The following is a 27,772-nucleotide window of genomic DNA, read 5'->3' on the forward strand; positions in this document are numbered from 1 at the left end:
AATATACTATATAAACAGACATTTTCCCACAACTTCATATACAAAACTGGCATGGCCTTGTCCTCGCCATGTGTGTGACTCCTGGTCTAAAACAATCATGTGTACCCATGAAGTGCTGCTTTAAAGCTGTCAGGTGCATTTGTTTTTATGCTGGTATGTAAGACATTGGACTGTAAAACCATCATTAACCATGAAAGACCCGAAAACACTTGCATGAAGGTGGCTCTCCTGGATAGATCATCTGCCTGTTTCTGCTCATTTAGAACATAGCAATCTTTATTCCATTCAGAATTATCCTCATGACTGCTTTATTAACGTGAAAATACAGGACAAAATTGCTAGCTCCTCATAGTTTTTACCAATTAAAATGAATCTGACCATGTCTAGAGCTTCCTCATTTTTCTCTCTTAAGGAGTAAATTCAATGTTGTACTCCTCTTACAGTTACTAGCTGGCTTATTATGTCTTAAAAGTTAAAACTGAGCCTGCTTTAAAGCTCAAAATTAGAGTAAAATGAAACAAATATAAGGATTAAACTCAATGTGTTTTAAAAGAGACATTTGTTCCCAAATGCTCTACACACTTTATTAGAACTATAAAAGACTCAATATAAATATAGCAATAATAAAGTTTATTTGAGCTTTATTACTGTGTCCTATACTTTTTACTGAACTGTTATATAAATATTTCATAATTAGAGGCCCAGTGCATGGGGGAAGGGAAGCACTGTCCTCAGCCCAGGCTGCACATTCTCGCAATCTGGGACTGCTGGCTCCTAACCACTCTGCCTGCCTGCCTGATCACCCCTAACCACTTGCCTGCCTGCCTGATCACCCCTAATCATTCTGCCTGGCTGCCTGATTTCCCCAATCACTCTGCCTGCCTGCCTGACACTCCCTTAACTGTTCGCCTGCCTGCCTGATTGTCCCTAACCACCTGCCTGCCTGATCACCCTTAACTACTCTGCTTGCCTGATCACCCCTAACTGCTCATCTGCCTGCCTGATCTCCCCTAACTGCTCATCTGCCTGCCTGATCTCCCCTAACCGCCTCTGCCTCAGCACTGCCATTATGGCTTTATACGGAAGGATGTCCAGAATGTCGTTCAGCTGTCCAGACTAATTAGCATATTATGCTTTTATTATTATAGATTATTATAGATGAATAAAGAACTTACCATCCTGCTGTTTCACAAGTCCCTGCTGAATATATCGAATGTATGTAAAAAAGTTACACACAGATGTGATCTAGACCAAAAGGAGAAAATGTCATAAATATAAAATGTCTCATATCAGTGAGCTTTATTAAAATTCATTACATTACTTACCCTGTATCTACAAAAAGGAGAAATATAATAATAGTTGCTTGAATCTCCTAGTTTAATTCTGTGTTTACAAGATTTACTCTGGCCAGTGAGAGCACATTTTCTATAAAAGAATGATACATTTTAGTTTTTTTAAATTAAAGGCGTTTTGCCCCTATCTCTGTACAAGCTGAAGACAACAAATATTTGAGAACCTACTATAGACCAGGCACTGTTCTAGATGCTGGGCTATCAAGATGAGAGAAATCAAGTCCCTCCCCTTTTGGGTTTAATATTCTAGTATAAGCTTAACAGCCTAAAATTAACAGTGATCTAGAAATAGAAACTAAATGTTTTAAATATATGTCCTATCCTGTTTTCATGCTTGATAAGACTTGGTCTAAATCACTGTCTTTCCAAACTAATTTTGATGGTAACCTGGGGAATAAATATTTTACACAGAAACCGAAGACATAGAACTATACATATATAGGGTGTCCTAAAAAATGTATACACATTTAAACAGTTGATAACTCAATTTTCACTCCTTTTCAGGTTTAACTGATTTGAAATAATTGGTGAAGCTTTGAATAAAGAAATTTATCCTAACTACCACTAGACTTCTTTTTTATGGGGACACATAAAAGACAAAATTTATAATACAAAACTGGCAACAGTCAATGACTTGAGGGTACACAAATCCAAACAAAATGATTCTTAATGTTTGTGATTTTTTGATGATTATGATTCCATTGCTTCACATTATTAGTAGTACTTGAACCAGAATGGTCATCAGTTTGAAAATGGGCATTGATTAAAAAAAATTATTCACTTCTATAGATTCTTTTAAATTTTGAAAATGAACTGTATGTAAATAAACACTGACTTTATAATCATTCAAAGTGTGTATCTTTTTGGGGGGACACCCTGTATGTATAACAAACAAAAATTCTACTTATAACCCACTAAAGCAGGGGTGGGGAATGTCCAACCCATGGGCCATATAAAGCCCAGGAAACATTTGGTGTGGCCATGTCAAGACAACCACAGGCAGGACTCAAAATTCAATAAATCTAGGAGCTTTTTCACAGCATCATCTATCTATCAATATCTAATCTATCTATCTATCTATCTATCTATCTATCTATCTATCTATCTATCAACCTAAGCTAGCTAGCTATCTACTATCTATCTATCTATCTATCTATCTATCTATCTATCTATCTATCTATCTATCAACCTAAGCAACCAGCCAGTAGCTATGACATGCACTGACCACCAGGGGGCAGATGCTCAACATAGGAGCTGGGGAGTGACAGCAACTTTGCAGAGTGCCCTCTTGCACTCCAGAACCCCTTGGGGGATGTCAGACTGCTGGTTTCAGCCTAATCCCTGCAGGCCAGGCCAAGGGACCCCACCAGTGCATGAATCTGTGCACCAGGCCTCTAGTACATTTTTGTAATTAAAAGGGCTCCTCAATGATTCTAATTTGAAATGCTATATCCCACACTGGAGTCTTGTGCTTGAGCTGCACAGGCCCTAAATAGAGAACTGACAAGATATTTAACCACATTTAAAACTAGAAAAGCTAAATAACTCAAGAAGTACAAATTTTAAAACTCAGTATTTTCCACAAGACAAGGTTTTGAAAACATACTTTGGTCCTCCACATTCGACTGCAGAAGCTTTCACAAATCGAATAGGTTGTAATCCCACCGGTTCAATGCTTAGAGTATTGTTTTCCACAGCCTCCAAAACAGCTGAAGCCAACTTAAAAAAAAAAAAAGTATTAGACATTATGCTGGCAGAAAATTATCAAATTTGTATTCTACAATCAACTTATTTTTAAAATCATTTCTCCAAGTTCCACTAGCTTGGCCTTAGCCAATTGGGGGGTAAGGGGAGACAAAACTACGTAACTTTGGTTTAAATTCTTTTATACAATTCAAACGTTGTTATGAAAGGCAATTCAGTTATAGCTAAATAAGTTTTCTCATTATCTGGAAGAGGATTAAAGGAATTAATTCCAATCTCTGTTCAATCTTCCTCACAATTAACATCTACTGTTAATGCAACTTCAAAATGAATATCGTAATGCTTTATTTTGCTAAATATATGCAATTTTTAATATTGATCATTCATAACACAGCAACATATACTAATAATAGTTATGTACTTTTCTGAACATGCATTTATGTGTACAAGAGTCTATAAAAGAATTAACAGAATTATCAAATATTAAATGCCCAGATGGAGATGTTAACAACTAATAAACAACAGAAGAAAAAGGCAATGAAACTCCCGGGTGGCAAAACTATTATTTCTGAATGGCCTGCCTAAAACCAGGCACAAAGCCACAATTAACAACGCGTCTACATATCAAGAGTTTTACTGCTCATCTAAACGTCTCCTTACAAGTAATGTTATCATTAAATCCTCTAAAGACTTAACATAAATAAGACTTTTAGGATTAACTATCTTAAAAACTGATTGGCATGATATTTACATATACACCTTCCCCAAACAAATTAAAATTGTGATCTTATATGTGTATAGGGCCTTATATTTTTATTTATTTATTTTTAAATATATTTTATTGATTTTTTACAGAGAGGAAGGGAGAGAGATAGAGAGCTAGAAACATCGATGAGAGAGAAACATCGACCAGCTGCCTCCTGCACACCCCCCACCGGGGATGTGCCCGCAACCAATGTACATGCCCTTGACCGGAATCGAACCCATAACCTTTCAGTCCGCAGACCGACGCTCTACCACTGAGCCAAACCGGTTTCGGCAGGGCCTTATATTTTTAAAAAGTATTTGTCTATATACCTCATTCGCTCCATTTTATCCTCTAAACAACCCTATCCTATAGACAAAGAAGGCATTTTTTCCCACTTTAAAGATGAAGAAACTAAATATAGTTTTTATCTTGTACAAATAAATTCAACGAATATCTTAGAGTATAGACGTTCCCTTACACTGAAGCCTGGACTGAGAATCAAGAATAAGCCCTACCCCAACACATATTTAATACTTCACTCCAATACAATACACACTGCAGTGTGAATGATCCTCCATCAAATAAGATGTTAAGCACTTGAATGCCAAGAAATTATGATCCTGATATGGAACAGGAAAAATGGTAAAACTTGACATTTTATAATTTATGTATATAAGAGTTATTAAAATATATAATGTGGTTTAATGAAAGGTACAGAAACAACTCTAATGCATTCCTATTAATTTTTTTTTAATTACCTCACTTTTGGAGAATGTTAAACATGGGAAGATATCTTCCTGATAGATTTTGTCTAAAAAAGGACACGTTCTGTCCATTGTGGGCTCATCCTTCCAAGATCTGAATTCATTATACAGAGACAAGTCAGCCTAGCAAATAAATAAAAAAAACACACAAAATAACTTGTTAAAAAGTATAAATATAAAATTAATTTATAAACCAAAACTTATTTAAACATTACTGAAAAAGAAATGCTCTTCATTTAAAATAATAAATTGAACCATTCTTTATTAGTTATAATACTTGGTAGCAATTTTTCTTTTTTTAAAAATCCAAACTCCCAAATGACTAATTGGCCCTTTTCAATGTACCCATTATGGTATTTAGTGATGCTATCATTATCCCTCCAAAATATTAATGTGGAGCTCCTCTTAAGATACATGTGCACACTATTCTAAATATAAAAAATGATGACAAGTCTTTTTTAAAAAGAATCAAAAATTAATTTGGACTCTAGTTAATTAAATAAATTGTTTGAATAAAGTAAGACTGACTAAATTGCAAAACCAGAAGTTTGGGGTTAAAAATTATGCTAATTGTTCTAATAATACCTGAGAGCATTTCCAAAGGAATTTCCATAGTGTTTACTGTATAAGCAGCAAGACTAAAAGAAGTAAACATATAAGCGTCCTAAATTGACTAGCTTAAAATATAACATTTATTTAGATTTCTTTTTTTTGGTATATGAATATCCAGGAACTACTAACTGAATCATCAAATCCAGATTGGCACTAGCCTTCCTATTCACTCTTCCCGATGTCCCTCTCTTTCCCTCCTCCCTTTTAACTAATTTTCTCAAAGTATTTTTTTCACTACAGATTTCCTAGTCTAGCTTAATAATACCTGTGAACACACAAAGCTGTACCTACCACCAGCCACCCAAGCAAAGTAGTGTCCCTCAGCCTCCTGCAGCTCTGAGGTGCCCTTGACCAGAAGCACTGCACACTGTAAGTGAGGCACTGACACACTTCTGACCTCTAGGATAGCTGAGTCAGAGGTGCTAGTGTCTACAGGAAAGTAACAAAAGGCTGAGCATATCCAACCTATCCTACAGACTTTCTCTAAGGTGGATAATGGCAATCTGTGAAATTTTTTCATCCCATTCCATAAATTCCTTGAGTCAAAGCTAAAGGCAAAATAATAAAAATATTAGCACATGAGTAATACTTACATTTTCAAATTAATTTTCCTTGTCAAATTTACCCTTTAAGGGAGCCGTCACCAACCTTTCGGACCTCATGGACCACTAGTGGTCCACAGACCACCGGTTGGCGACCGCTACTTTAAGGGGCATAAATGCCACAGCAGATTAGTGGTGCTCTAAGGAGAGATTATAGTTTAAAGGCAATAATTTAAACTATTTATTAAAAATGGTCTCAGTGCCAGGAACTATGGTAAGCACTCATAAACATTTAATACTCACAGCTACATGAGATAGATATTATGATCTCTGTTTAATAGAAAAGGAAACTGGGGCTTAGAGAGATAAAGTAAGTTGCATAAGATTACACAGCAAAGCACTAGTAAAAGTTCAAGTTCACATCTCAGTGACTGCCCCCAAAGCCTTGCATAGTGCACGTGAGTGCGCCTCAATCACCATGACTTAAATGACGTGATTATCATGACTGAACGCTCTCACCACATTTTCTACAGAAACGTATGTTTTAGTTCTTTTGGATTGCTATATCTTTTATTAAGATGTACACAGGCCAAATGTACACGTTTCCTTTGTCTAATGAAATTTTTTGTATTCCAATGTTTTGATATGTTTTTCACAAAACATTAGGATACATGATACTGTTGTGGGGTCGAACCCTGGGTTCAGAATAAGACCACCGGAGGCTGATGACTGATTAAAAAGCAGGCAAAGTTTTACTGAAATTAATACTGGCCAGGACAGACACAAGAGCATGCAGGTGGACTCCACAGGACTGAACTGTTTCAGGGGTAGGCAGTTCCTTTTAAAGGTTCAAACCACAAGAATTTTCCTTTGTTCTAAATTCTAAATCCTAAAGACTACATTCTAAAGACTGGGGACAGCCTGCAGGGTCGTTGCTAGTCACATCCTGCTGGACATTGGAATGTGGCCCTATCTTGCGATAGCAGAAGCAGAGCTCAGAGGTTATCTTTAGTTTCTATCTCTGAAGGATACTGAGTTAGTGGGAATTAATCTCCTGTGGTCCTGGTCCCAGGCAAGGGAAAATTGCCTTAGCCTCCAGGTCACCTGAAAGCTAAGGTAAATAGCTTCTTTTTCCCGTGTTTAATCAGGTGCAAGAGCCAAACTAGAAGGGTTAAAATTCAAACAGCAGTTTTTACCAAAGTATGGTTGCCACTATATTTCAGATACATCTAGAAAGCAAAAAGTTATTATTTTGAAGTTATATATTGCCTATTCATATTTTAAGGAATTTCATAAACTAAAAACAAAACTTTAAAATATTCCATGACGAAACATTTCAATTTTGTCAGTGTAAATGTCAGGAAAAAGGTTCAAATTACAAACACTGAGAAACTGTAGCCAAAATACAAGTTGTACCAAGCAATTAAAAATACTATTTAAATTAAAAGAAATTGAATTATGACTTTAAAAAGTTCCTTAAAGGTTTAACAGAAACCAACATGAATTTTATATTGTGTTACAGTCAGATTTGACAAGTACTGAACTACTCTCTCATAGCATCTTTTGATAACTAAACAAAATGTAATTTAATTAAAATATGTAACCACTTTGGTTATTCAGTTTAATAAAGTCCTGGCCTCCAGGTAAACATTTAACTGAATGAGCACACATAGCTTCTTAAAGATTAATGGACTTGAATTCACCAATGTTAAATACAGCTTTTAAAAAATGGTGGGGGGACAAGAAAAGGTAAGCTAAAGAACTTATATACTTACTAGACCCCCAGTGCACGAATTCATGCACAGGTAGAGTCCCTCGGCCTGGCCAGTGATTGGGACCAATAGAAGACCAACTGGGGCTGACAGGCCAGCCAGGGGGAGGAACCTCAAGAGGTTGGCCAGTCAGCCGGGGAGAGAGACTACAGGAGGTTGGTCAGCCGTAGGAGGTTGGCTGTGGGAGCACACTGACCACCAGGGGGCAGCTCCTGTGTTAAGCTTTCTGCCCCTGGTGATCAGTGCGCGTCATAGCAACTGATCAAGCGGTCGTAAAGATCGCTTAGGCTTTTATATATAGAGAGAGATAGGTGTAGCCCATAGACACAGGCAATGGAGTAGTGAAGATCTGGGGTGGAGGGGGCTGGGAAGAGGGAGGTAAATGGGGAGAAATGGGAGATATCTGTAATACTATCAACAATGAGAAATATTTTCTTTAAAAAATAAATGGAAGGGCTGCTCCATAAATTATTGATCAATCCCCTTGGAAATGCATTCTTATCACATGCAAGGATTAAGTAAAAAATATTTTACAATTATATAATTTTTACTCAAAGCAACTCAAAAATAATTCCACATTATCTCAGTTATCTACGTTTTTTTTTTGTTTTGTTTTTGTTTTTGTTTTTTTAATGATAAAGTTTCTATTAGTTCTATTTTTTGTTGCTTAATTATCTAAATTAACTATAGGATTTTAACTTCTCTCAGAATTTAAAAGCAACATACTGTTCTTCAAGAAATCACCTTATTTTCACACGTCTTACATTCCTTATTTTGTTAAAGTGCCCTAGCATTGAATTTTAGCTAGCCAGATCACAAAAGCTACCCACTCTCCTTTATGCAAAACATGACAGTTTGCTCCTTAAATGAAATATTGAGATTAAAACACTTACCAAGTTTTCAGGAGGTACTCCAAGGTCAGCCAGGTAGAGAATGGAATTGAAGAATCCCTGAAAGCAGCCAACTCTAGATTAAGCCTCCCCCATCTTAATACTGCTAGAAAATTTTGCTGGCAAAAATCATAACTGACACCTCAGTGATGAGAATAAGTAAGTATCAATAGAGTCAGAGGGAACAGTCCTTGACGAGTTACCTCTTTGCAGTCTTTTACAAATGGCTGTATCACATTGAGGTCCTGATGACTGCCACTCATAGCACTGCTTGTACTTTTATTTCTTGCATGCCCCCTTTTAAAAGGTGTCTTTCCACCTGGCAGAGGCTCCTGTGTTGGTGATGTTGGAGAACTGGACAATACAAGTGTCTTCAATGCAGCTACTTCAGCTTGAAGTACATCAATCTTGAAAAGAAATCAACATAATTTCATAACTAAATACAGTTAATGACAAAGGCAGCTAAAGGTTAGCAATTTTATTAAAACACTTTCTTTTCAAAAATGAAATATAAGTTTCACCTGTATTTCCTGGGGATTAATAAAAGGAAAGGAAAGCTAAGTGTTCTTATGTTTCCACATGGTTTGTGTTTAGCTTGCTATTCACAATATCAAGTGATCTTTAAAGATTATCAAAATGTCTAACATTTATATCCCTGAAATAGTAAACTCTAATAACATTTCAATGAATTAAGAAAACAAATATTAACTTTAAAACGTGACCATATAATCCTTTTGATAATACTTGTGATTCACAAGCCTTTGAATCTTTTGGTTCTACTATGAATGGGCACCATATGTTCATTATTAATCTACATAGTAGCTATTTTCTCCTTTACAGTTTCCTATAATTTCTCACATCCTCTAAAATGAGCACTACTTTACAATCAGAACAAAATGCAGAAACCGGTAAAGCATCTTTAAGGCAGTAATCACTAGGAATGGGAAAAAGGTCCAATGGTGGCAGCCAGGAGAGGGTCCTAAGAGTCCGAAGGCTGCAAAGGGTAACCAGAACCTGGTGCTTCTGAGTGCACAGATAGCCTCCCTCTTTACCCAGGACCGGACCTGGGGCTGTATCCCATGACCCCAGAAGAACAGTCTGCTACAGCCAAGAAATATAAGCAGCGGGTGGAATACTATGAGTAGTACCCGGATGATGGCATAGGATATGGTTTCTACCCAAAGCCCCATGACCACTCACAGCACATGAGGGATCTATGGTGTGACTGGACCACCCAGACCTGAGACTGACCTGGGGCGAGCCGACTCACTGGGACTGAAATGCGTGGATCAAACCAAGTGGACATGGCCCTTAGGCCTGTTTCTTGGAATCTCATGTGTAAGCACCTCTTCAGCTTCATGGCCTTCATGCTATTCATGTCTTGGGTGGGAGAGACTTACCCCTCCTACCAGCAAGTGGGCCTAAACAGTATTCTTATAATAATCTGTACCGAGAATGAGGTGGCAATCCCACATGGATCCTCAGCAGGTGGTTTACTATGAAATCTGGTGAAATTCATGGGCTTTGTACCGCCTAATTGACCCTTTCATTCCCAGAGATTGAATCTTAATGAAATCCCTAATAAAACAGTGCTGTAGTTAAAATAAAAAATAGTAATCACTAATTTCTTTACATTTTATTCTACTCCAAGCAGTAAAAACTTACTTTTCCTTGTGCTTCTTTTAGTTGTTTTTCTGCTGTTGCCTGCTTGACATTTGCTTCTCTCACCATCTTATGAGCTTCCTGAAAAAGTTAACATCTCAAATTTTGGAAACTAAGTATTTAGCATTTATTTTTTTAAAAAACTCTTAATAAGTGATTCAAGCAAAGATATACTACCAAAATTTAGCCTGAAAATAAGTACTAATCAATGTCAACTACTGAAATAACAGTTGTCAGAAGATAAAAAACTATTAGAAATTAGGAAGAGGTACCTTTTTAAGTACCTATTACCACTGAGGCAGCCAAGCTGAGGTCACTCCCTCTGATCCATGGTTGAATAAAGGACTGTGAATGTGATGAAGAAAATATCTGACCCATATGATAAACCCAACTTCTCTGAAGTTAGGTTTTTAAAACTTGACCACTGTGTGTGTGTGTGTGTGTGTGTGTGTGTGTTACAGCAAAAACATACAGAAGGGACAAGCAAAAATATTAAATCATCAATAGTGTTGCAGTTACAGAAATTAAGCTGAGAAGCCATAGAGATTTCAATTTAAAAAAATCCACAAATGATATGAAGTAATGACTTTGTACAGAGAAATCTAAAGAGATAAATCAGTTTAATATTTAATGAGGTCTTAATTTTATAGTGCCACAAATAGGAAACTCCAGGTATTTATCTTTTATTCATATATTTCTTCATCAAACATTTATTCTCACCACCTCTGCATGAGGTTCCATTCCAGGTGCTCATAATATACTAGGAAAAGTCAAGTTTCCTGCTCTTAAGGACCTTACATCCTGATTTTGTTCTAATATTAAAATATCTGAGCAAGAATTCTGGGTATATTCTAAGTGAGGTATGAACTTTTATAGTTTTCTAAGAAAGAGAATGATATGACTGAACTTGTATTTCTAAAAGATTACTCTGCGGTATGGAATAATCCCTATGAAGAATTAATGACAGACTGAAACAGTATATAGGGTGCTCAAGATAGTCCCCTGGGATGTAGTTTAGAACTCAGATTTGCAGTTTAGGGGAAAGAAGAGAGGGAGGAATGGGGATGGGAAGAAGGAAACTACTTTCAAGATATTTGATAAATGGTGTGACAATGACACCCTCACTAAATCTGTTTACTATCTAGTGGTGGAGTGGAAGAGGGGAAGTTCTCCACTTCAGAGTTTGACAGTGGTTCTCCTATTTGTTCATTTGCGTTTACAGTATTTTTGTTGTTTTGTCAATCCTCACCCAGAGATATTTTTCCATTGATTTTTAGAGAGAGTGGAAGAGAGAGGGAGAGAGAGAAACATCGATTGGTTGCCTCTTGCATGTGCCCTGACCAGGACTGGGGATCAAGCCTGCAACCAAGGTACATGTCCTGGACCAGAATGAGTCCAGGGCATGTACTCTATCCACTGCAGTTGCAGGCCGATGCTCTATCCACTGAACCAAGACTGACTAGGGCTCCTTTTACAGTATTATAGTGAATTGTGGTTTTACAGCATTGTAGTGATTTGCAGTGCCCATGAACATGAATTTACATATTAAATAAAAGAAGCTTTACTATAAAAGTTTTATGAGATGAAATTAACTGTGAAAATCTCCCATTAACAACTGTGCGAGTTATTTTGTGTCAAAGTCCTCAAAAGCTATCAAATTTAATAATGAAGTAAGCATTTTTCCTGTGAAAATAAACAAATGTTTCAGATTTGCTCAATTTTTCTGAAATGATAAGTAGCTGTCAAATAGAACTGATGGCAAATATTTTCAAAGTAATACACGTATCTAAGCTGACTCTTCAATAGTGACATTTTAACTATAAATGTAGAGTAACTCATGCTATAGAGAGAATGTTTAAATGTTTAAAAACAAAGAGACTCCACTTTCACTAATAGTAAACTATGCAACTTGCACAAACCTCCCATGGGGGAACTCTTAAAAGAGCTGGACAATTGTTTTAATGTGTTTGAAGGCATTAGAGAACAAATAAAACAATAGAGGACTCGGGGACCAAGATCCAACAGAAGATGTAAACCCAGAAAAGTGAGCTGGAATTAGGGGTGACTTTTCCCCTTAAGATATAAAGGACACAGTGAAAAGATACAGCACACATGTAACTGAAGTCGCAGAAGGAAAGAAAAGAGAGCTAGAATGAGGGAACACAGTCTCTAAAAAAGTACCACATAGGACAAAAAACATCTGGTTTGGCTCATTGGGTAGATTATCGGCCCACAGATTGAGGGGTCCCTGGTTTGATTCCAGTCAAGGGCACATACTTCAATTGCAGACTCCATCCCCATCCCAGTAGGGGTGAATGCAGGAGGCAACCAATCAATGTCTTTCTCTTCACCCTCCTCCTGCCTTCCCCTCTCTCTAAAAATCAATGGGAAAATATAATAGCCTCAGGTGAAAATTTAATAAATAAATAAATAAATACATTTTTAAAGTTTGAAGTTTTTCTTATCACTTCATCACTCTGTAGCTCAAAATGACAGAAGTGCCAGGAGTCAGCAAATTGTTCTGTAAGAACCAGTTAGTAAATTTGGCTTTGTGAGCCATATAGGCTGTTGCAACTTAAAAATATATGGGCACCAAAATTTGTACTTCATATAGTTTTCATATGTCACAAAATATTCTTCTTTTGATCCCCTGCAACCCTTTAAAAATGTAAAAACCACACTAACTGGTTTGGCTCAGTGGATAGAATATCAGCCTGCATACTGAAGGTCCCACGTTCAATTATGGTCAAGGGCATGTACCTTGGTTGCGGGCACATCCTCAGTAGGAGGTGTGCAGGAGGCAGCTGATCAATGTTTCTCTCTCATTGGTTTTTCTAACTCTCTAACCGTCTCCCTTCCTCTCTGTAAAAATAAATAAATAAATTAAATAAATAAATAAATAAATAAATAAATAAATAAATAAATTTTAAATAAATAAAAAAATGTAAAAACCAATCTTAGCTCAAGGCTGTACAGAAGTAGACATAAACTAGTTTTACCCTGCAGGAAGTAGTTGGCATACCTCTATTCTATGTAGACATTCAAATCTTTATACTTACAAACTTTGAAAAGAGAATTTTTAACCTAATTCTCCTCAAAGTACAAATTACTTCTAATCTTCTGATTAGTTTGCAAAAACAATTTTTTGTTATTAGAGAAGACAGAAATTCAGTCAATTCAGTAGAGACTTTTTGAAAAAACCTTCATGTAACTGACAATGGAAATGAAATTTTAGTATAATTATTTAAAACAGGGAAAGATATACTTCTTCCATTTGGATCAATGTTAGTTATCAGCAACATTAAATATAATTTTGTAAAAAAAACAAAATAAAACACAAAAAAACAACATTTAGAACAGAACTTAATTTGGATAACAAATTGTTAATACAAGATTTTCAAAAATAAGATAACATATTCAATCACACTCTTCTCACTAAATACAGGGGTGAGCAAAAGTAGGTTTGCAGTTATAGCATGCAAGTCAGTTTTTTTTCTTGTATTATCATTTAATAATTAATGCATTCTTTTCCATAAAAACAACTATAAATCTGCTTTTGCTCAATCCTGTGAGCAAATGCACACATATACACAGTATGTTTTAGTGAGAAGAAAATATATTGTACTACGGTATTATAAAAAACTCCACACATTTTTATTCTTACTCTTTTCAAAATTATTGCTTTATAATTTATGTAACACATTATTATGACGGTTAGTGTATGCATATAACTTATAAGTACATATGCTCTTAGAACAGTGCCTAGCACACAGGGACCACTCAGTAAATATCAAGTATCTTCATCATAATTAAGGTACATGCTCACTTTTTTTTTTTATAGATCAGGTTCATGAACAAAAAGTTTGGTACTATATACCGATCTAGGTAAGAAACGATGGTGGCTAGGAAGATGGTGACAGCAGATTCAAAATAGAAAGGCAGACAGGTTATTTCATGTGATCCAGGTACTGTCACAGGACCTTTTGGAGTTTCAGTGTAGGATGAAGAGGGCCTCAGTGATGACTCCTTTTCTGTGGCTTGACATAAAGGAATTGCTGATTTTCATAGTTCTCAAGGCAAGAGTCGAGGTCATGAATTTGAGTCCCAGCACTGCTCCTTATCTATGCCTCATTTTCTTCACAGATTAAAATAATAATTTGTACTCTATGCCTCATAGCATTATGGAAAGAAAACCATATATAGCACAAAAATTTACTAAAATTGGCTAACAAAATACTTTTAAAATCTTAAGATTACCTATATTAAATGTAGACTACTTTGTACAGCATTCTTTCAATAGAATTCATTTTATCTCTAAATCTGAGATACCAGAAGAAAAAAAAATATATGTAACTTTAAAGTCTTCGATTTGATACTTTTAAGACTCAACTTTGCTACATACAAAGCATAATTATATTCAAGATTATTTGTTCATAATACATTAATAAACTCCTAATTTGAATGTACATGGTAAATTTATCAAAACTGTACAAATTGATTTTATTCAGAATAATCTTTAATTCTTAAAACTATACATGTATATCATAAAATGTAAGCAAATACTCTTTTCATAAGACAATGGTATATTGAGATCACAATTAAGACCAGAGAAAAACTTAAAGCACTGTTTTCAAAATTCATAAATAATTGGTTTAAATACAACTTTCTTCATTACCAAAATCATGTTTAATCACAGTAATTTCTTTCCCAAAAAGTTTACAGTGTCAATGAAGGTTAGGGACTCCAAAACTATGTTTTTTAGATATACTTTTTCATTAATAGCACAAACTGCATTTCTGGTACTTCACATCCCATTACAGAGAGGAAGAAGTTTCTTTCTGCTAGTTTACTTCTATTTCATCTAACAGAATATATATGTCAGTACAGAAGGGTGGAGCTATGCATGGCTAAAAGTAGGGCAGGCAGGTAAGAAATCAAAATTAATATAAGTAGTATAACACACTTGCTTTCTTCTCTAGTATCCATATCATTACAAAATTTTCTTTTGCCAGACAATATTGGAAGAAAAAGTCTCATGTTTCTGTATACCCCTTGTACATGTAACAGGTCACACAGCTCCTATTTCATATCTTTAACTTTCCACTCTCCTCCACCTTAAATTTCTCTTTCTCTCATCTCCAATGACTAGTTAACTAAATAAAATAAATTAGTTTTTAAATGTTCATGAAAGAAAATAACTCCAAAAAGACAAAGACAAATTAGAGGGCAAACAAGTGTGGAACCAGAAGGCGCATGGGAAAGCTCACATGTCTGAAGATATCCACTGCAATGATAGAAACTGTGGAATATGTATTTGATAGATTATTCTTTCATTACACTAACTATGCAGTAGCATGAAAAGGGGTTTATTTGGGGGGGAACAACCTACAAAATGTATTAGAATTGCAACTATGTGAGCAAACATGCAAATCCAACACTGAAACAGATGCTGCATAAATACAAATAAAGGGTGAAGAAATTTTCCCCCTAAAATCTTGTAAAAGTTTTAAGAACTAATTTTTGAGAGAAAAAAAATACTGATAGGTGATAACACCATTAGGTATTCTCATAACATATCAATGTTTTTGATAAGGGATTTTCTGGAGGCTAACCTAAAGGAAGCATCCATGGAAGTGATTCTGAACAGTAAGGAAGTACTGTTTTCTACTCACCCCTCATGGATATTTATAAGTTGTCAAAATGATCAGGGAGTATTTCTAGCATTTTTTGGGCAAAGCCAAGTATGATGGTTAATTTTGTATGTCAAGTTGACTGGGCCACAGGGTATGCCCAGATATTTGGTCAAGCATTATTCTGGGTGTTTCTGGATGAGATGGATATTTAAATCAGATGACTAAGCAAAGCAGACTGCCCTCCATAATGTGGGTGGGCCTCAGTAGAAGACCTGAATAGAGCAAAAATCTGATCCCCACAGAATAAGAGAGAATTCTTGCCTTCAGACCTGAATTGAAATATCAGCTCTTCCTGGGTCTTGAGGCTTTGGACTTAGATTGGAACTACACCATCAGCTGTCCCAGACCTCTAGCCTGCCAAATCACCCTGCATAACTTGGGACTTACCAGCCTCTATAATTACATGAGCCAATTCCTTATATAAGCCTCTTTCTGTATATACGTATATTTCTGTATACATATATACAGAAATGGTTAAACATTTTGGTCCCAAGTGGTAGTCTAGAGACAAAAAGGTGTACCTTCTAAGAAGTATGTATTACCTAACATTCCGCAAATTATCCAATATCAGATATACATCAAAGGTTTGCCATCTTTGTTGTGGAGTCATACAGTTACTCTAAAGCAGTCCCTAAGTATTTGATGAAAATAAAAATTAAATTTACCTCCTTTCTTTCCACATATTCATATTTAAACAACCTGATACTGGTAGCCCATAGTGTTTTTTTCGTTTCACAGCATTTTAAGTTGCAATCTCTACATTTCTTAAAAATTTTATTTTTTCTTAGAAGACTTATAAATATGTATAAAGTTAAGCATATTTTTCCTTAAGATTCCCTCAAAAAACAACTCTATCAATATATAAAAATCATGACTTTGCTTTTGGCCAAGATGTAAATAGACCAACCTCAAACAGACTAGCTGTGAGTTCCTCCAATTCCTGTCCAAGTTGATCACGTACTTTAGAAAGCCTCTCACACTCTTCATCTTTTAACTTCAGTTCCTGTGAGAAATTGATCATTTTATTTTGGATTTCCATAGTTTTAAGTCAGATTCAGCAGACTATATAACCTTTACTAATATGATTACAAAATATTAATACTGTCCCCTCCTACTATATGCACACTGAAAATGTTTATTTAGCTCTTGCTATGTGGAAGACAATGAGGCAAATCTAAAATTACAAATAATTCTAACTCACATATTAAATTTTCATGTTTCATAAAACATACAAAGATTAAATAGTATATATTATGTGTGAAAATAAACAAGTGATTTCATTCTTTTTTCTTTTAATTTTTCTCTGAACATATTTATTTCCATCAAGCAAGCAATTTCTTCAACTATGCTTATTCAATAAAAGTTCAACAAGTTTTTTGCCCATTTTTGCTTTAAAAATTGTTTACTTATAATTTTATGTAATATACCGCAATTAGTCTAAATACTAATTCACTACAATAAAAGGCAAATGATGCATATTTAAAATCAAGAAGAATGTTAACAACAAAAATCACATCTTACATTTATACATACCTCCCAGTAGGTCACAAAAATTTTTAGAAAATTTCTATATTAACATGTTACAATATGCCTGTCAGATAACTACGAGATCTATCGGGATGATCAGGAAGTTATATAATATCTGACCCAGCGGTTGCCAACCTTTCAGATCTCATGGACCACCAGTGGCAACTGCTGGTCTAATCACTGGGGTCTATACATGCAACTAGTATAATACTGTATATCAACTATAATTGAAAAAATAAAATTGATGTAAATGAAAAACATTTTAAGATGTTACTAATATGCAATTTTATGTTGCCCTAAATTAATCATTCAAATTTGGATAATAAAAAAAAAAATCCAAGCTCCTTATATATTGGTCACAATTGAACTAAAAAATAAGGACTTAGTTGTGTAATTATTGTGGTGGCAGCATAGTTTTTGAATCTCCCAAGGACTCCTGAAAGCTAAATATACCACTGGGATATCAGAAAAACCCAATGGTTACATCTTTAATAAAAGTAGGTAAAAGAGAATCCCCTCAAAGCTTACTAGTAGACTATGAAGGAAGGTGGCTGCACTGCTAACAATGCAGGATCAGCAACTCTGTGAAAGGGAGCAACAGGAAGTGAGGGAATGGGAATACAGAGGCACCCTGCAAAATCCCAGAACCCAGAAAATCTTGTAATCCCCAAAAGCAGAGGATTCTACCATTGGTGGGAACTGAAAGAACAGAATGAGAACAAATGGGGAAAAGGAAAAAGTTTTCTCAGGCTCCATATTGCAGGTGAGTGCATAAATCTGTCCTGAGGCAGCCAACAGTCTTACTGTGAAGCTCTGAACTCTAAGCTCTCTCAAAGCATCCAGCAGAGAAACCCTCCCAGGACAGAGTGCCACGCTCACGCTAAGGGAAAAACTCATGTTATCTGAAACCAAACTGCAGGGCAGGAACAATGGAGATAGAGAGAAGTTTCAGATATTAGAGGAGGAAGGTGAGAGCAAAGTTCCAAAGGAAACAGATCACAGAAAACACTATGAAAATATATCTTATGATGTAATGTTAAGCCTGCAAAGCTCACAGAGACACTGGGCTAGAGGAGAAACCTTGAGTAAGGCTTACCTCTGAGAGAAGTGGCTACACACATACACCAATAACAATAGAAGGGAAAGCGCCGAGACCGGTTTGGCTCAATGGATAGAGCGTCGGCTTGGGGACTGAAGGGTCCCGGGTTCGATTCCGGTCAAGGGCATGTACCTTGGTTGCGGGCATATCCCCAGTAGGGGGTGTGCAAGAGGCAGCTGATCGATGACTCTCTCTCATCGATGTTTCTAACTCTCTATCTCTCTCCCTTCCTCTCATCAATAAAATATATATAAAATAAATAAATAAATAAATAAATAAACAAACAAACAAACAAACAAACAATAGAAGGGAAAGGGAAAGCCCTGAACGTAAAACTGAGAAAGTTATAGTGGTTTATCCTACTCCTTCACAGGAATCTCCTTCCCACATTCCAGGAAAATCCAATTCACTGAAACATGAAAAACCAACAAAAATCTGTGAAGTTCTCATAATAAAAAAAGTTAAACACAAAGCCAAGTCACCTAAATGGGAAAGAAAATTAAACATCAACAGCATTTTACTAGTATATTAGGAAACAATGCAGTAATATTTTTAAGTACTAAAAAAAAGTGAGATGAAGATTTAATTTTTAATGATTTTTTTTTTTATTTATTGATTAGAGAGAGAGAAGAAAGGAAAGGGAGAGAAAGATAGAAACATTAATGAGAGTAAAGCATTGATTGGCTGCCTCCTGCACGCCCCCTGCAACCGGGGCATGTGTCCTGACTAGAAATCGAACCAGAGACTTCCTGGTGCATGGAATGATGCTCAATCCACTGAGCCACACCACCAGGCAAGATCATTTTAAATCCAGCCAAAGTGTCCTTCAAGTGTAATGTCAGAGACAAAGAGTTATCGATGACTCTCCCAGAGCATGCCTGAGTGGTCAAGTGGAGAATGAGTTTCAGATAATCAAGAAAAAAAATGAAGAAGATTTAATGTTCAAGACTGAGGATAAGAAGCAAATATACTTAATTATAGAACTACAACTAAAAGATGAGGATGTCAAGAGAATGAAAACATCAGAAAATATCTGCAAAGGTCATATCTGATAAAGATGTTTGTCCAAAATATACAAAAAATTATTAAAACTCAATCGTAATAAACAACCTGGTTACAAAATGGCAAAAGATCTGAACAGACACCTCACCAAAAAAGACAGAGAGCAAATAAACATGAAAAAAATGTTCCAAATCATATGAAACCAGGGAAATGAAAATTAAAATGAGTACCACCAAAAACCAAAACACAGACAATGCTAAATGCTGGAAAGGATGGGGAGCAACAGGGACTCTCATTCTTTGCTGGTGGGAATGCAAAATGGAACAGCCTCTGTGGAAGACAGTTCAGGTTTTTATAAAATTATACATATTCTTTTTTAAAAATATACATAAGACTATTTATTACAACAGTGACTGGTATGGGAAAATATTAGAAATAACCTAGATACCTATTAATAAGGAAGTGTTTAAATAAATTACAGTAATCCATATAATGAAATGGGTTCAATTTCAGGATTGGGGTTATGGTTAATGTGAATGTTGAGAGAAAATAGTCAAGATAGCTTAAGTAAAAAATTCAAGATGTGAACAGTGCTTACATACCTTTACATATTTCAATAGTTTCGTGCATATAGAAAGACTTTAAGGAAATACATAAGAACTTCCTAACCAGGTTGTCTCTGGGAAGGTAACTGGCTGATGGACAGACCGAAAGCAATCTGACAAAAACTAAACAGATCTTACTATACAATCGAGCAACCATACTCCTTGATATTAAACCAAAGGAGTTGAAAAAGAATGTCTACACAAAAATCTGCACTTGAATGTTTATATATTCATAACTGCAAAAACTGGGAAGCAACCAAAATATATGTGAATGGATAAAAAAATTCAGTAAGCGAATGAATAAACTGTGGTAGTATATCCAGATAAAGGAATATTACTCAGCACTAAAAGGAAATGAGCTACCAAACCATGAAGAGGCATGGAAGAAAATAAATTATGTTACCATATTTAAAAATCCAATCTGAAAAGGCTACTTACTGTATGATTCCAACTATATAACATTCTAAAAAATGTAAAACTATGGAGACAGTCAAAAGACAAATGGTTTACAGGGTTTAGATGGTAGAGAGGAATAAATAAGTAAAGCACAGTGGATTGTTAGGGCAGTGAAACTATTCTGGATGATACTGTAATGGTAGATCCATGTCACTATACATTGGCTGAAACTCATAGATGTACAACACCAAAAATAAACCATTGGCTGAAACTCATAGATGTACAACACCAAAAGTAAACCCTAATGTAAATGCAGGACTTTGGGGAATGATGATGTGTTCATCAATTCTAACAAATGGACCACTCTGCTGCAGAATGTGGATAATAAAGGAGATTGTGTGTGTGTGTGTTGGGATGGGGTTTTATGGGAACTCTGTAATTCCTTCTCAATTTTTCTATAAACCTAAAACTGCTCTAAAAAATAGTGTTTTTGTTTTTGTTGTTTTTTTTAATGGGGATAGCTCTAGCCAGTGGTGAGAGCACTGGCCTATGCACTGAAGGGTTGCAGGTTCGATTCCTGGTTAAGGGTATGTACATGGGGGGAGGGGTGCAAGAGGCAACAAATCCCTCTCTCTCTCTCTCAATCTCTCTCTCATCGATTTTCCTCTCCCTCTCTCTCCCACTCCCTCGCTCCCTTCCACACTCTCTAAAAATCAATGGAAAAAATATCCTCAAGTGAGGATTAACAATAAATAAATTAAACTGGGGCTAAAGCTGATAAAACAGTTATATAAATTTTATAAACTTCAGGAATGTCAAGTAATATACACAAACAAAAAATAGGAGAAAGATTAAACTAAATTCAAAACATCTTAAATATTAACTGTGAGTAAAAAAATACAAATCACTTTGAGGCTCACAAATCAATTAGTATAAACCTAAACATATTTAACACCATAGAGATTAACATTATTTTAACTACAATTTAATTATACAGGAAAAAGAAACAGTAAGTAGATAATTTTAGTATTTTTCAAAGTAGGGAACGAAGGCAATAGCTAAGGAAGGGCTAGGAGATATTTATATCTTCAATTAAAGGTAACAACCACAATAGAAATCAAAACTTCTAAAATACCAAAAAGAAAAAGAGAAGGAGGAGGTCACACACACACACAAAAAAAATGGAGCACATAGTGAAAAGACATTTGAAAGCCATGTAACAGAAACATGCCCAAATGTAGCACGTTTACCAATGCAAATGGGCATAATTCAAATAAAATTATATTCAGACTAGAGGCTCGGTGCACAACATTCATGCACTAGGGGATAAGGGAGTGTCACTCAGCCTGGCCTGCACCCTTTAGCAGTCCAGGAGCCCTCGGGGGATGTCCGACTGACAGCTTAGGCCTGCTTCCTGCAGTGGGACATCTTATAGCACTGCCACAGAGGCAGGAGAGGCTCCCGCTACTACCACTGTGCTCACCAGCCATCAGCCTGGCTTGTGGCTGAGTGGCGTGCCCCTTATGGGAGCACACTGCGTTGAGCATCTGTTCCCTGGTGGTCAGTGTGCATCATAGCAACTGGTCATTCTGCCTCTTGGTCAATTTGCATATTACCCTTTTATTATATAGGATTTGCTAAAAAAGAAAAAATCTCTCTATTCTCTATACAAGAAATATAGGTAAAACAAAGTGATTCAGACAAAAATATAAGGATATAAAAAGTATATATATCATAGTAAGAATATAATACAAAATAAAAACAAAAAAGAGGGCTATCAATCTTGCTAACAGACTAAGCAGAATACAGGTCAAAATCATTAGAGATAAAGAAAATTTCATAATACTAAAGACTACAATGCAAAACAAAAACTTTAAAATACTCCCAAATAAATAAATACTACTAAATATAGAAATAGACTTAAACAACAGAAAGGATATACTACATTCTTGAACAGAAAAATATCCTAACAGTGCCAATTTTCCCTGAATTAATTTATAAATCTGTTAATGCATAAATTTAATATTAGGTTCTTTTAAAATTTAAAATTTTATTATTTTGTAAGTATATATGAAAACTAAGTCAATTCACTCAACATTTCCTACTAGGTAGGTACTATGGTACTCCTTCAGAATACAAAACCAAGTAAGATACTACCGCTTGAGAAGCTTTCAATCTATTAGAGCAATACATATGTCATCCATGAAAGCAAAACTGTTGAATCATTTCCTAGTCTACTAAAGTGGATAAATCTCACACTAATAATAAAGACCCTTTACATGTGCTCAATTTCCCTTCTCAGAGTTATTTCCCTTGGTCCACACAGTAAAGCTAGAACTAAATTGGTCTGATTCATACCTTATTATTGTTGTTGACAGCATCACAGATGTACCCCATTTGCTCCCCCTGCACTCTCATCCATCCCCAGCCCCTGCCCCATCCCAGGCCTTCACCACAGTAATGTGTGTGTCCATAGGCTATTCATATCTATGTAAAAGCCTAAGTGACCATCGCAACCAAACTGGCTGCGTGGGGCAACCAGGCTGGCAGGGGGGTTAGTGAGGGGCAACCAAATGACTGAGCAGCAGTCTGCAAGGGGCAACCAGGCTGGCAGGGGGAGCAGTGAGGGGTGATCCAACGACCAAACAGCAGGCTGCGCAGGGCAAGACGGTTGGGGGTGATCAGGTCGACAGGCAGAGGTAGTAGTTGGGGTGATCAGGCTGGCGGAGGGCAGTTACAGGCAGTCAGGCAGGCAGGGAGGTGAGCGGTTAGGAGGCAGTGGTCCAGGATTGTAAGAGGGATGTCCCGGATTGAAGAGGGTGCATGCTGGGCTGAGGAGACCCTCCCCCACCCCCATGCATAAATTTTGTGTACTGGGCCTCTAGTATACATATAAGTTCTTTAGTTAATCTCTTCATATCTCACCATACCCTTTCCCTCTGAGCTCTCTCAGTCTGTTTCATGATCCATGCCTCTGGAGCTATTTTTGTTCATCAGTTTATGTTCATTAGACTCTATATATAAGTCAGATCATGTGATATTTGTCTTTCTCTGACTGATTTATTTCACTTAGCGTATTCTCCAGGTCCATCCATGCTGTCTCAGAGGGTAAGCAATTCTTTTTTACAGCTGCATAGTATTCCACTGTGTAAATGTACCACATCTTTTTTATCTACTCATCTACTGATGAGCACCTGAGCTGTTTCCAGTTCTTAGCTATAGTAAATGGCACTGCTTTGAACATTTTTGGATGAATTCTCAGAAGTGGAATCACTGGGTCAAACAGCAGTTCCATTTTTATTTTTTTTTGAGTAAATTTCATACTATTCTCTATAGTGGCTGCACCAATCTGCATTCCCACCAGCAATGTACTAGGGTTCCAGTTTCTCCACATCCTCGCCAGCACCTGTTTGTTGATTCATTCTTGTTTCATTCCCCAAACTGATCCCATCCAGCTGGGCTAACCCTTTCCCTATAAATGTCTGCCTACCTTCTTTCTATGGTTTGGATCCAACTTAATCTACCTAATGAAGTCAAATTTGTATTGCATGTCAATATCTTTTTTAGAATTTAATTTGTATTTTTCATTATTGTAATACCGTTTTCAAAATTCATTCCTTTAACAACAAACATGAATTTTTTGTTAATTGGATGCTAATTTTTCTGTCAGCATCAGGCATTTATTTAGGTGCTGGAGACACAGAAAAGAAGTGAGACCCAGTCCATGGTTTTCACAAAGTTATAGCCTACTGGGGATAGCCAATCTTTAAACAGATTTGCAAAGCAATTTGGTAAGAGCTATAGTAGTAGTAGGTACACATTAGAAAAAGGAGTTTGCCTGGGTTGCAGGGTTGCTCCCTGCCCTAGTCATGCAGGAGACAGCCAGTAGATGTGGCTCTCTCACATCTGTCACTCCCTCTTCCTCTCCCTCCCCAATCCCATCTCAGTCTATCTCTCATTTCTCTTTCTCCCGGTTCCTCCCTCCATCTTTCTCTGAAAAACAATGCTGAGAATTAAAATAATAATAATAATGAAATGAAATAAAAATACTGTCAATTAAACTCTGATACAATGCTTTTTTGCTTAGAATTTTCATTTTATACTACAGGAAGAATTCTTTTAAACTGACGAAGACACAGATTGTTATTATATGTCATTCTTTTCTTTTGTGTATTTCTTTCTGTATTATGAAAAAATATCCTGATGTAAAGATTAAAAAACAAACAAACCACACACCTGTACCAAATCTATGCTCAGAATGGCCCTTCTAACTGTAGCTGAGGATGTTTATAAACATTTACTGTGTTCTTTATAAAGAATTATTACTTGTGTAATCAGAGTACTCATGGCATACGAGTCCTATAGAGGGTATATATATATATATATATATATATATATATATATAATTTTTTAAATTATTATTATTTTTTACGTTGTCCTTAAGGTGTTTCTAGTTGGGAAGAAAACACCAGTAGGTCTCATACTTTAGGAAATATAAGAATCAACAGGAGAGTTTAGTGAAGGCCTCCCTACAATAATTTTCTTTCAGCAGAATCTGAGAAAGCTACATTTTAATAAAGATACACTAAAGCCAACTTCTGCTTCAGAATTCCAACAAAAACTGTTCTTCAGCAATGATCTGTGGAAGGCCAAACAGGTGAGGGACTACATCATCGCCTCTGGCATCCCCGTACTTCAAGTCAGTGATCACATGGGTGTTCCCTCTATATACAGTATGGACTCTTTGCTGGGAAGGGGTTCCTAGCCAGAGACTACATTTCCTGACACCCCCCCACCACCACCACACATGTAAACATAAAACTGTTCGCCCCAAAGGAATGTGAGTAACAGCATTTGTCACTTCTAACTCAAGGCTTTTAGAAGCAGGTGTGCCTTCTCAAGCTTGCTTTTCCCTTCATCCCAATAGGTACAAATAAAAATAAAACTCCAAAAGATTACAAAGATCCAAGACAGAAGAAACACACATCTGTAAATTAATTCATTCACAAAAAACTACCTATTAACAAGGATCATCTGCTTTGGAGTGTTAAAAAGATAAAAATAAACTTCTATTAGATTAAGTCACTTACAAGCAGCTAGCATGTTCCTAACTAATGTTTTATGCATATTTGCCTATTCATACAACAGTGTAACTGAATACACACACACACACACACACACACAATCATTTAATAAACAAAATGTATTGAAAACACAGTATGTACTCAAGATATAATTATGAGCAAAATCAAATGTAATCCTTATCCTCATGAACTCAAAATTAATGGAGAACGTGTATAAGTATACGTTTCTATGTTGGAGTAAAAGAAACAGAACTTTCATTCTCAATCAAGGTAGAGACACAGGGATCACATTTATCACCTTGCCTGACATAACAAAAATACTACAAAATGTATACAAAACAATTATTTTTAAGGCAATGGACATCAGGCAACAAAACAGCAATTCTGAAGATTATTCAAAGATTAAAATAGTTGTTAAACTGAATTTTATATGTTCAAGGAGCTAGAGGAAAGACTGAACATGTTAAATAGAGCAAATAAAATATTTAAAAGACCCAAATTACACTTTCAGAAATAAAATTACAATGTCTGAGATTTTAAAAAAATAAATAGATACATCCTATAGGATTAGTAGATATTGCAGAAGAAAATAGTTACATTGAAAACATAGCAATAGGAACTATTCACAATGAAATAGAGGGGAAAGTTTTTTTTTTTAATGAGTAGAGTACCGATTAGGAATGGGACAACTTTAACCCTACCAGACCTGAGGCCCTGAACCTAACTGTCCCCTATACCTGGGCCCCTGAGCATTAAAGAGAAAAAGTCAACATGATATAGAAAAATGTTAGTCACATGCAAACAAGTGTTTAGAATAAGACGGAACTTGGAAACATTGTAGAAAATAGGTCTACCTTTCATCTAGCACCGGTATTCCATCTATGTGTGCCAATCCACACAGCAGGATGAGCCTTGTTTCACACTGAGGTACTTCTTGCAAAGTGAGCACCAGATGTTGCTCTTCACCTTCTTGCATGGATTATCTTTGTAGGACACTCCAGGATTTTGCTTGTTGTACCTGGAGTGCTTTTCCATGCACACAACACAGATATGATTAGACAATGTCCCAGGGGGATCTCTGGAAAATGATTGCTTGGATCATCCGTTGAGGGCAGGGTTCTTTTTGTGGGTGGCAGTGGGCTGATGTCCTGTATCCACCAATAAGTTGCAGGCACAATTTCTGAATATATCTGGTGAAATAATCTGGCTTTAAGCAGCTTGCTGCTTGGAAGCATACAAGATATAAGAATTATAACTGGCCCACATAAAACATTTATGAAAAGCTGCTGGGGCCAGCGGTAATGACGACGAGACTGGTGAAGGCGGATCATCTGGTTGTTTTTGTCACCCATATATTTATTATAATCCTTCACCAGCTGTAGAGTAGATATAAATACAGCTGTGGCATCTGTATTTCTTGCACACTACCATCTTTATTTCTTCAGTTTATTACTACATTTTGGGCTGGATTGTGATAGTTCCAAGTAAATGTGATGGGCTTTCTATCCTGCCAAATTAAATATGTTACACTTCCTTGACATAGATAGCGACTGTCACCCCATATATAGCAAGTTTTTTTACACTTTTCAGCGACTTAGGAAACTGCTTCCTGTTTTGCTGCAGGGTTCCCACAATTCCTGTGTGTAATTCTGACAGTGCATATTTAGCAAGGGTTACAGAGATGTAGAACCGGGCCATGACAAGCACATGAGATTTATTTTCCATTGCACATGAGGTCAGGAGACAAACGACTGTATTTCCTACTGCGCCCAAGTCTTTTATAGGCATTGGTGCAGCACCAGTGTAGATTTCTGCATTCAAAATGTAGCCAGTCTCACCTTCACAGAGAAGGAAAGACTTGGTGCCCCACTTTGTGGGCTTATCCTTGATATAATGCTTGATGGCCAAGCAGTATTTTTTGAAGGGATCATCCCCTTATCTAAGCTCAAATGTTGCTTTGGCAGATAGAAGTGAAGAAACTTGGGGAGCAAACTTTCTAAGAAAGGCCTAACTTTATATATTCTATCTGTCTTATTGATATCTGTGTCTTCCTCATCAATTATGTGTAAAAAATTCCAAAGGACCAAGAATCTGTCTCGAGTCATAACATTTCAAACTTCGGGAGTAAATCCAACAAAGTCAGAGCCCTCATTTGTCCAATAATCCCCATAGCTGGGCTTTATACATAAGTATTCCATATAGATCCTCAGTCCAAGAAAAGCCTTCATTTCTTTCACTGTGGCATCCTTGAAATTTTTGGCATTGTATGAGCTGGGCTTTGCTATATGCAATTGGTAGGCCCGGAGGTTGGTTTTCTCTG

The 27,772-nt window shown here is 36.2% G+C and overlaps 1 protein-coding gene across 2 annotated transcripts in view; it reads right to left on the reverse strand.

The window, feature by feature from the left end:
• Positions 1–27,772, reverse strand: part of RAB3IP (RAB3A interacting protein) — a 50,212-nt gene that overhangs the window by 1,824 nt on the left and 20,616 nt on the right. Inside the window, exons 4-10 of one of the 2 annotated variants that reach the window (XM_084878916.1) lie at positions 16,647–16,742; positions 10,050–10,127; positions 8,588–8,791; positions 4,563–4,691; positions 2,959–3,071; positions 1,326–1,425; positions 1,176–1,245 (exon numbers count right to left, since the gene is read on the reverse strand). In XM_084878916.1, the coding sequence (XP_084735042.1) occupies positions 1,176–1,245; positions 1,326–1,425; positions 2,959–3,071; positions 4,563–4,691; positions 8,588–8,791; positions 10,050–10,127; positions 16,647–16,742 (790 nt within the window). The remainder of the gene's footprint in view (positions 1–1,175; positions 1,246–1,325; positions 1,426–2,958; positions 3,072–4,562; positions 4,692–8,587; positions 8,792–10,049; positions 10,128–16,646; positions 16,743–27,772) is intronic. The other variant, XM_084878917.1, reaches the window with a different exon arrangement.

Source organism: Pipistrellus hanaki (assembly GCF_964339955.1).
Source record: "Pipistrellus hanaki genome assembly, chromosome: 3".
Classification (NCBI taxonomy): domain Eukaryota; kingdom Metazoa; phylum Chordata; class Mammalia; order Chiroptera; family Vespertilionidae; genus Pipistrellus; species Pipistrellus hanaki.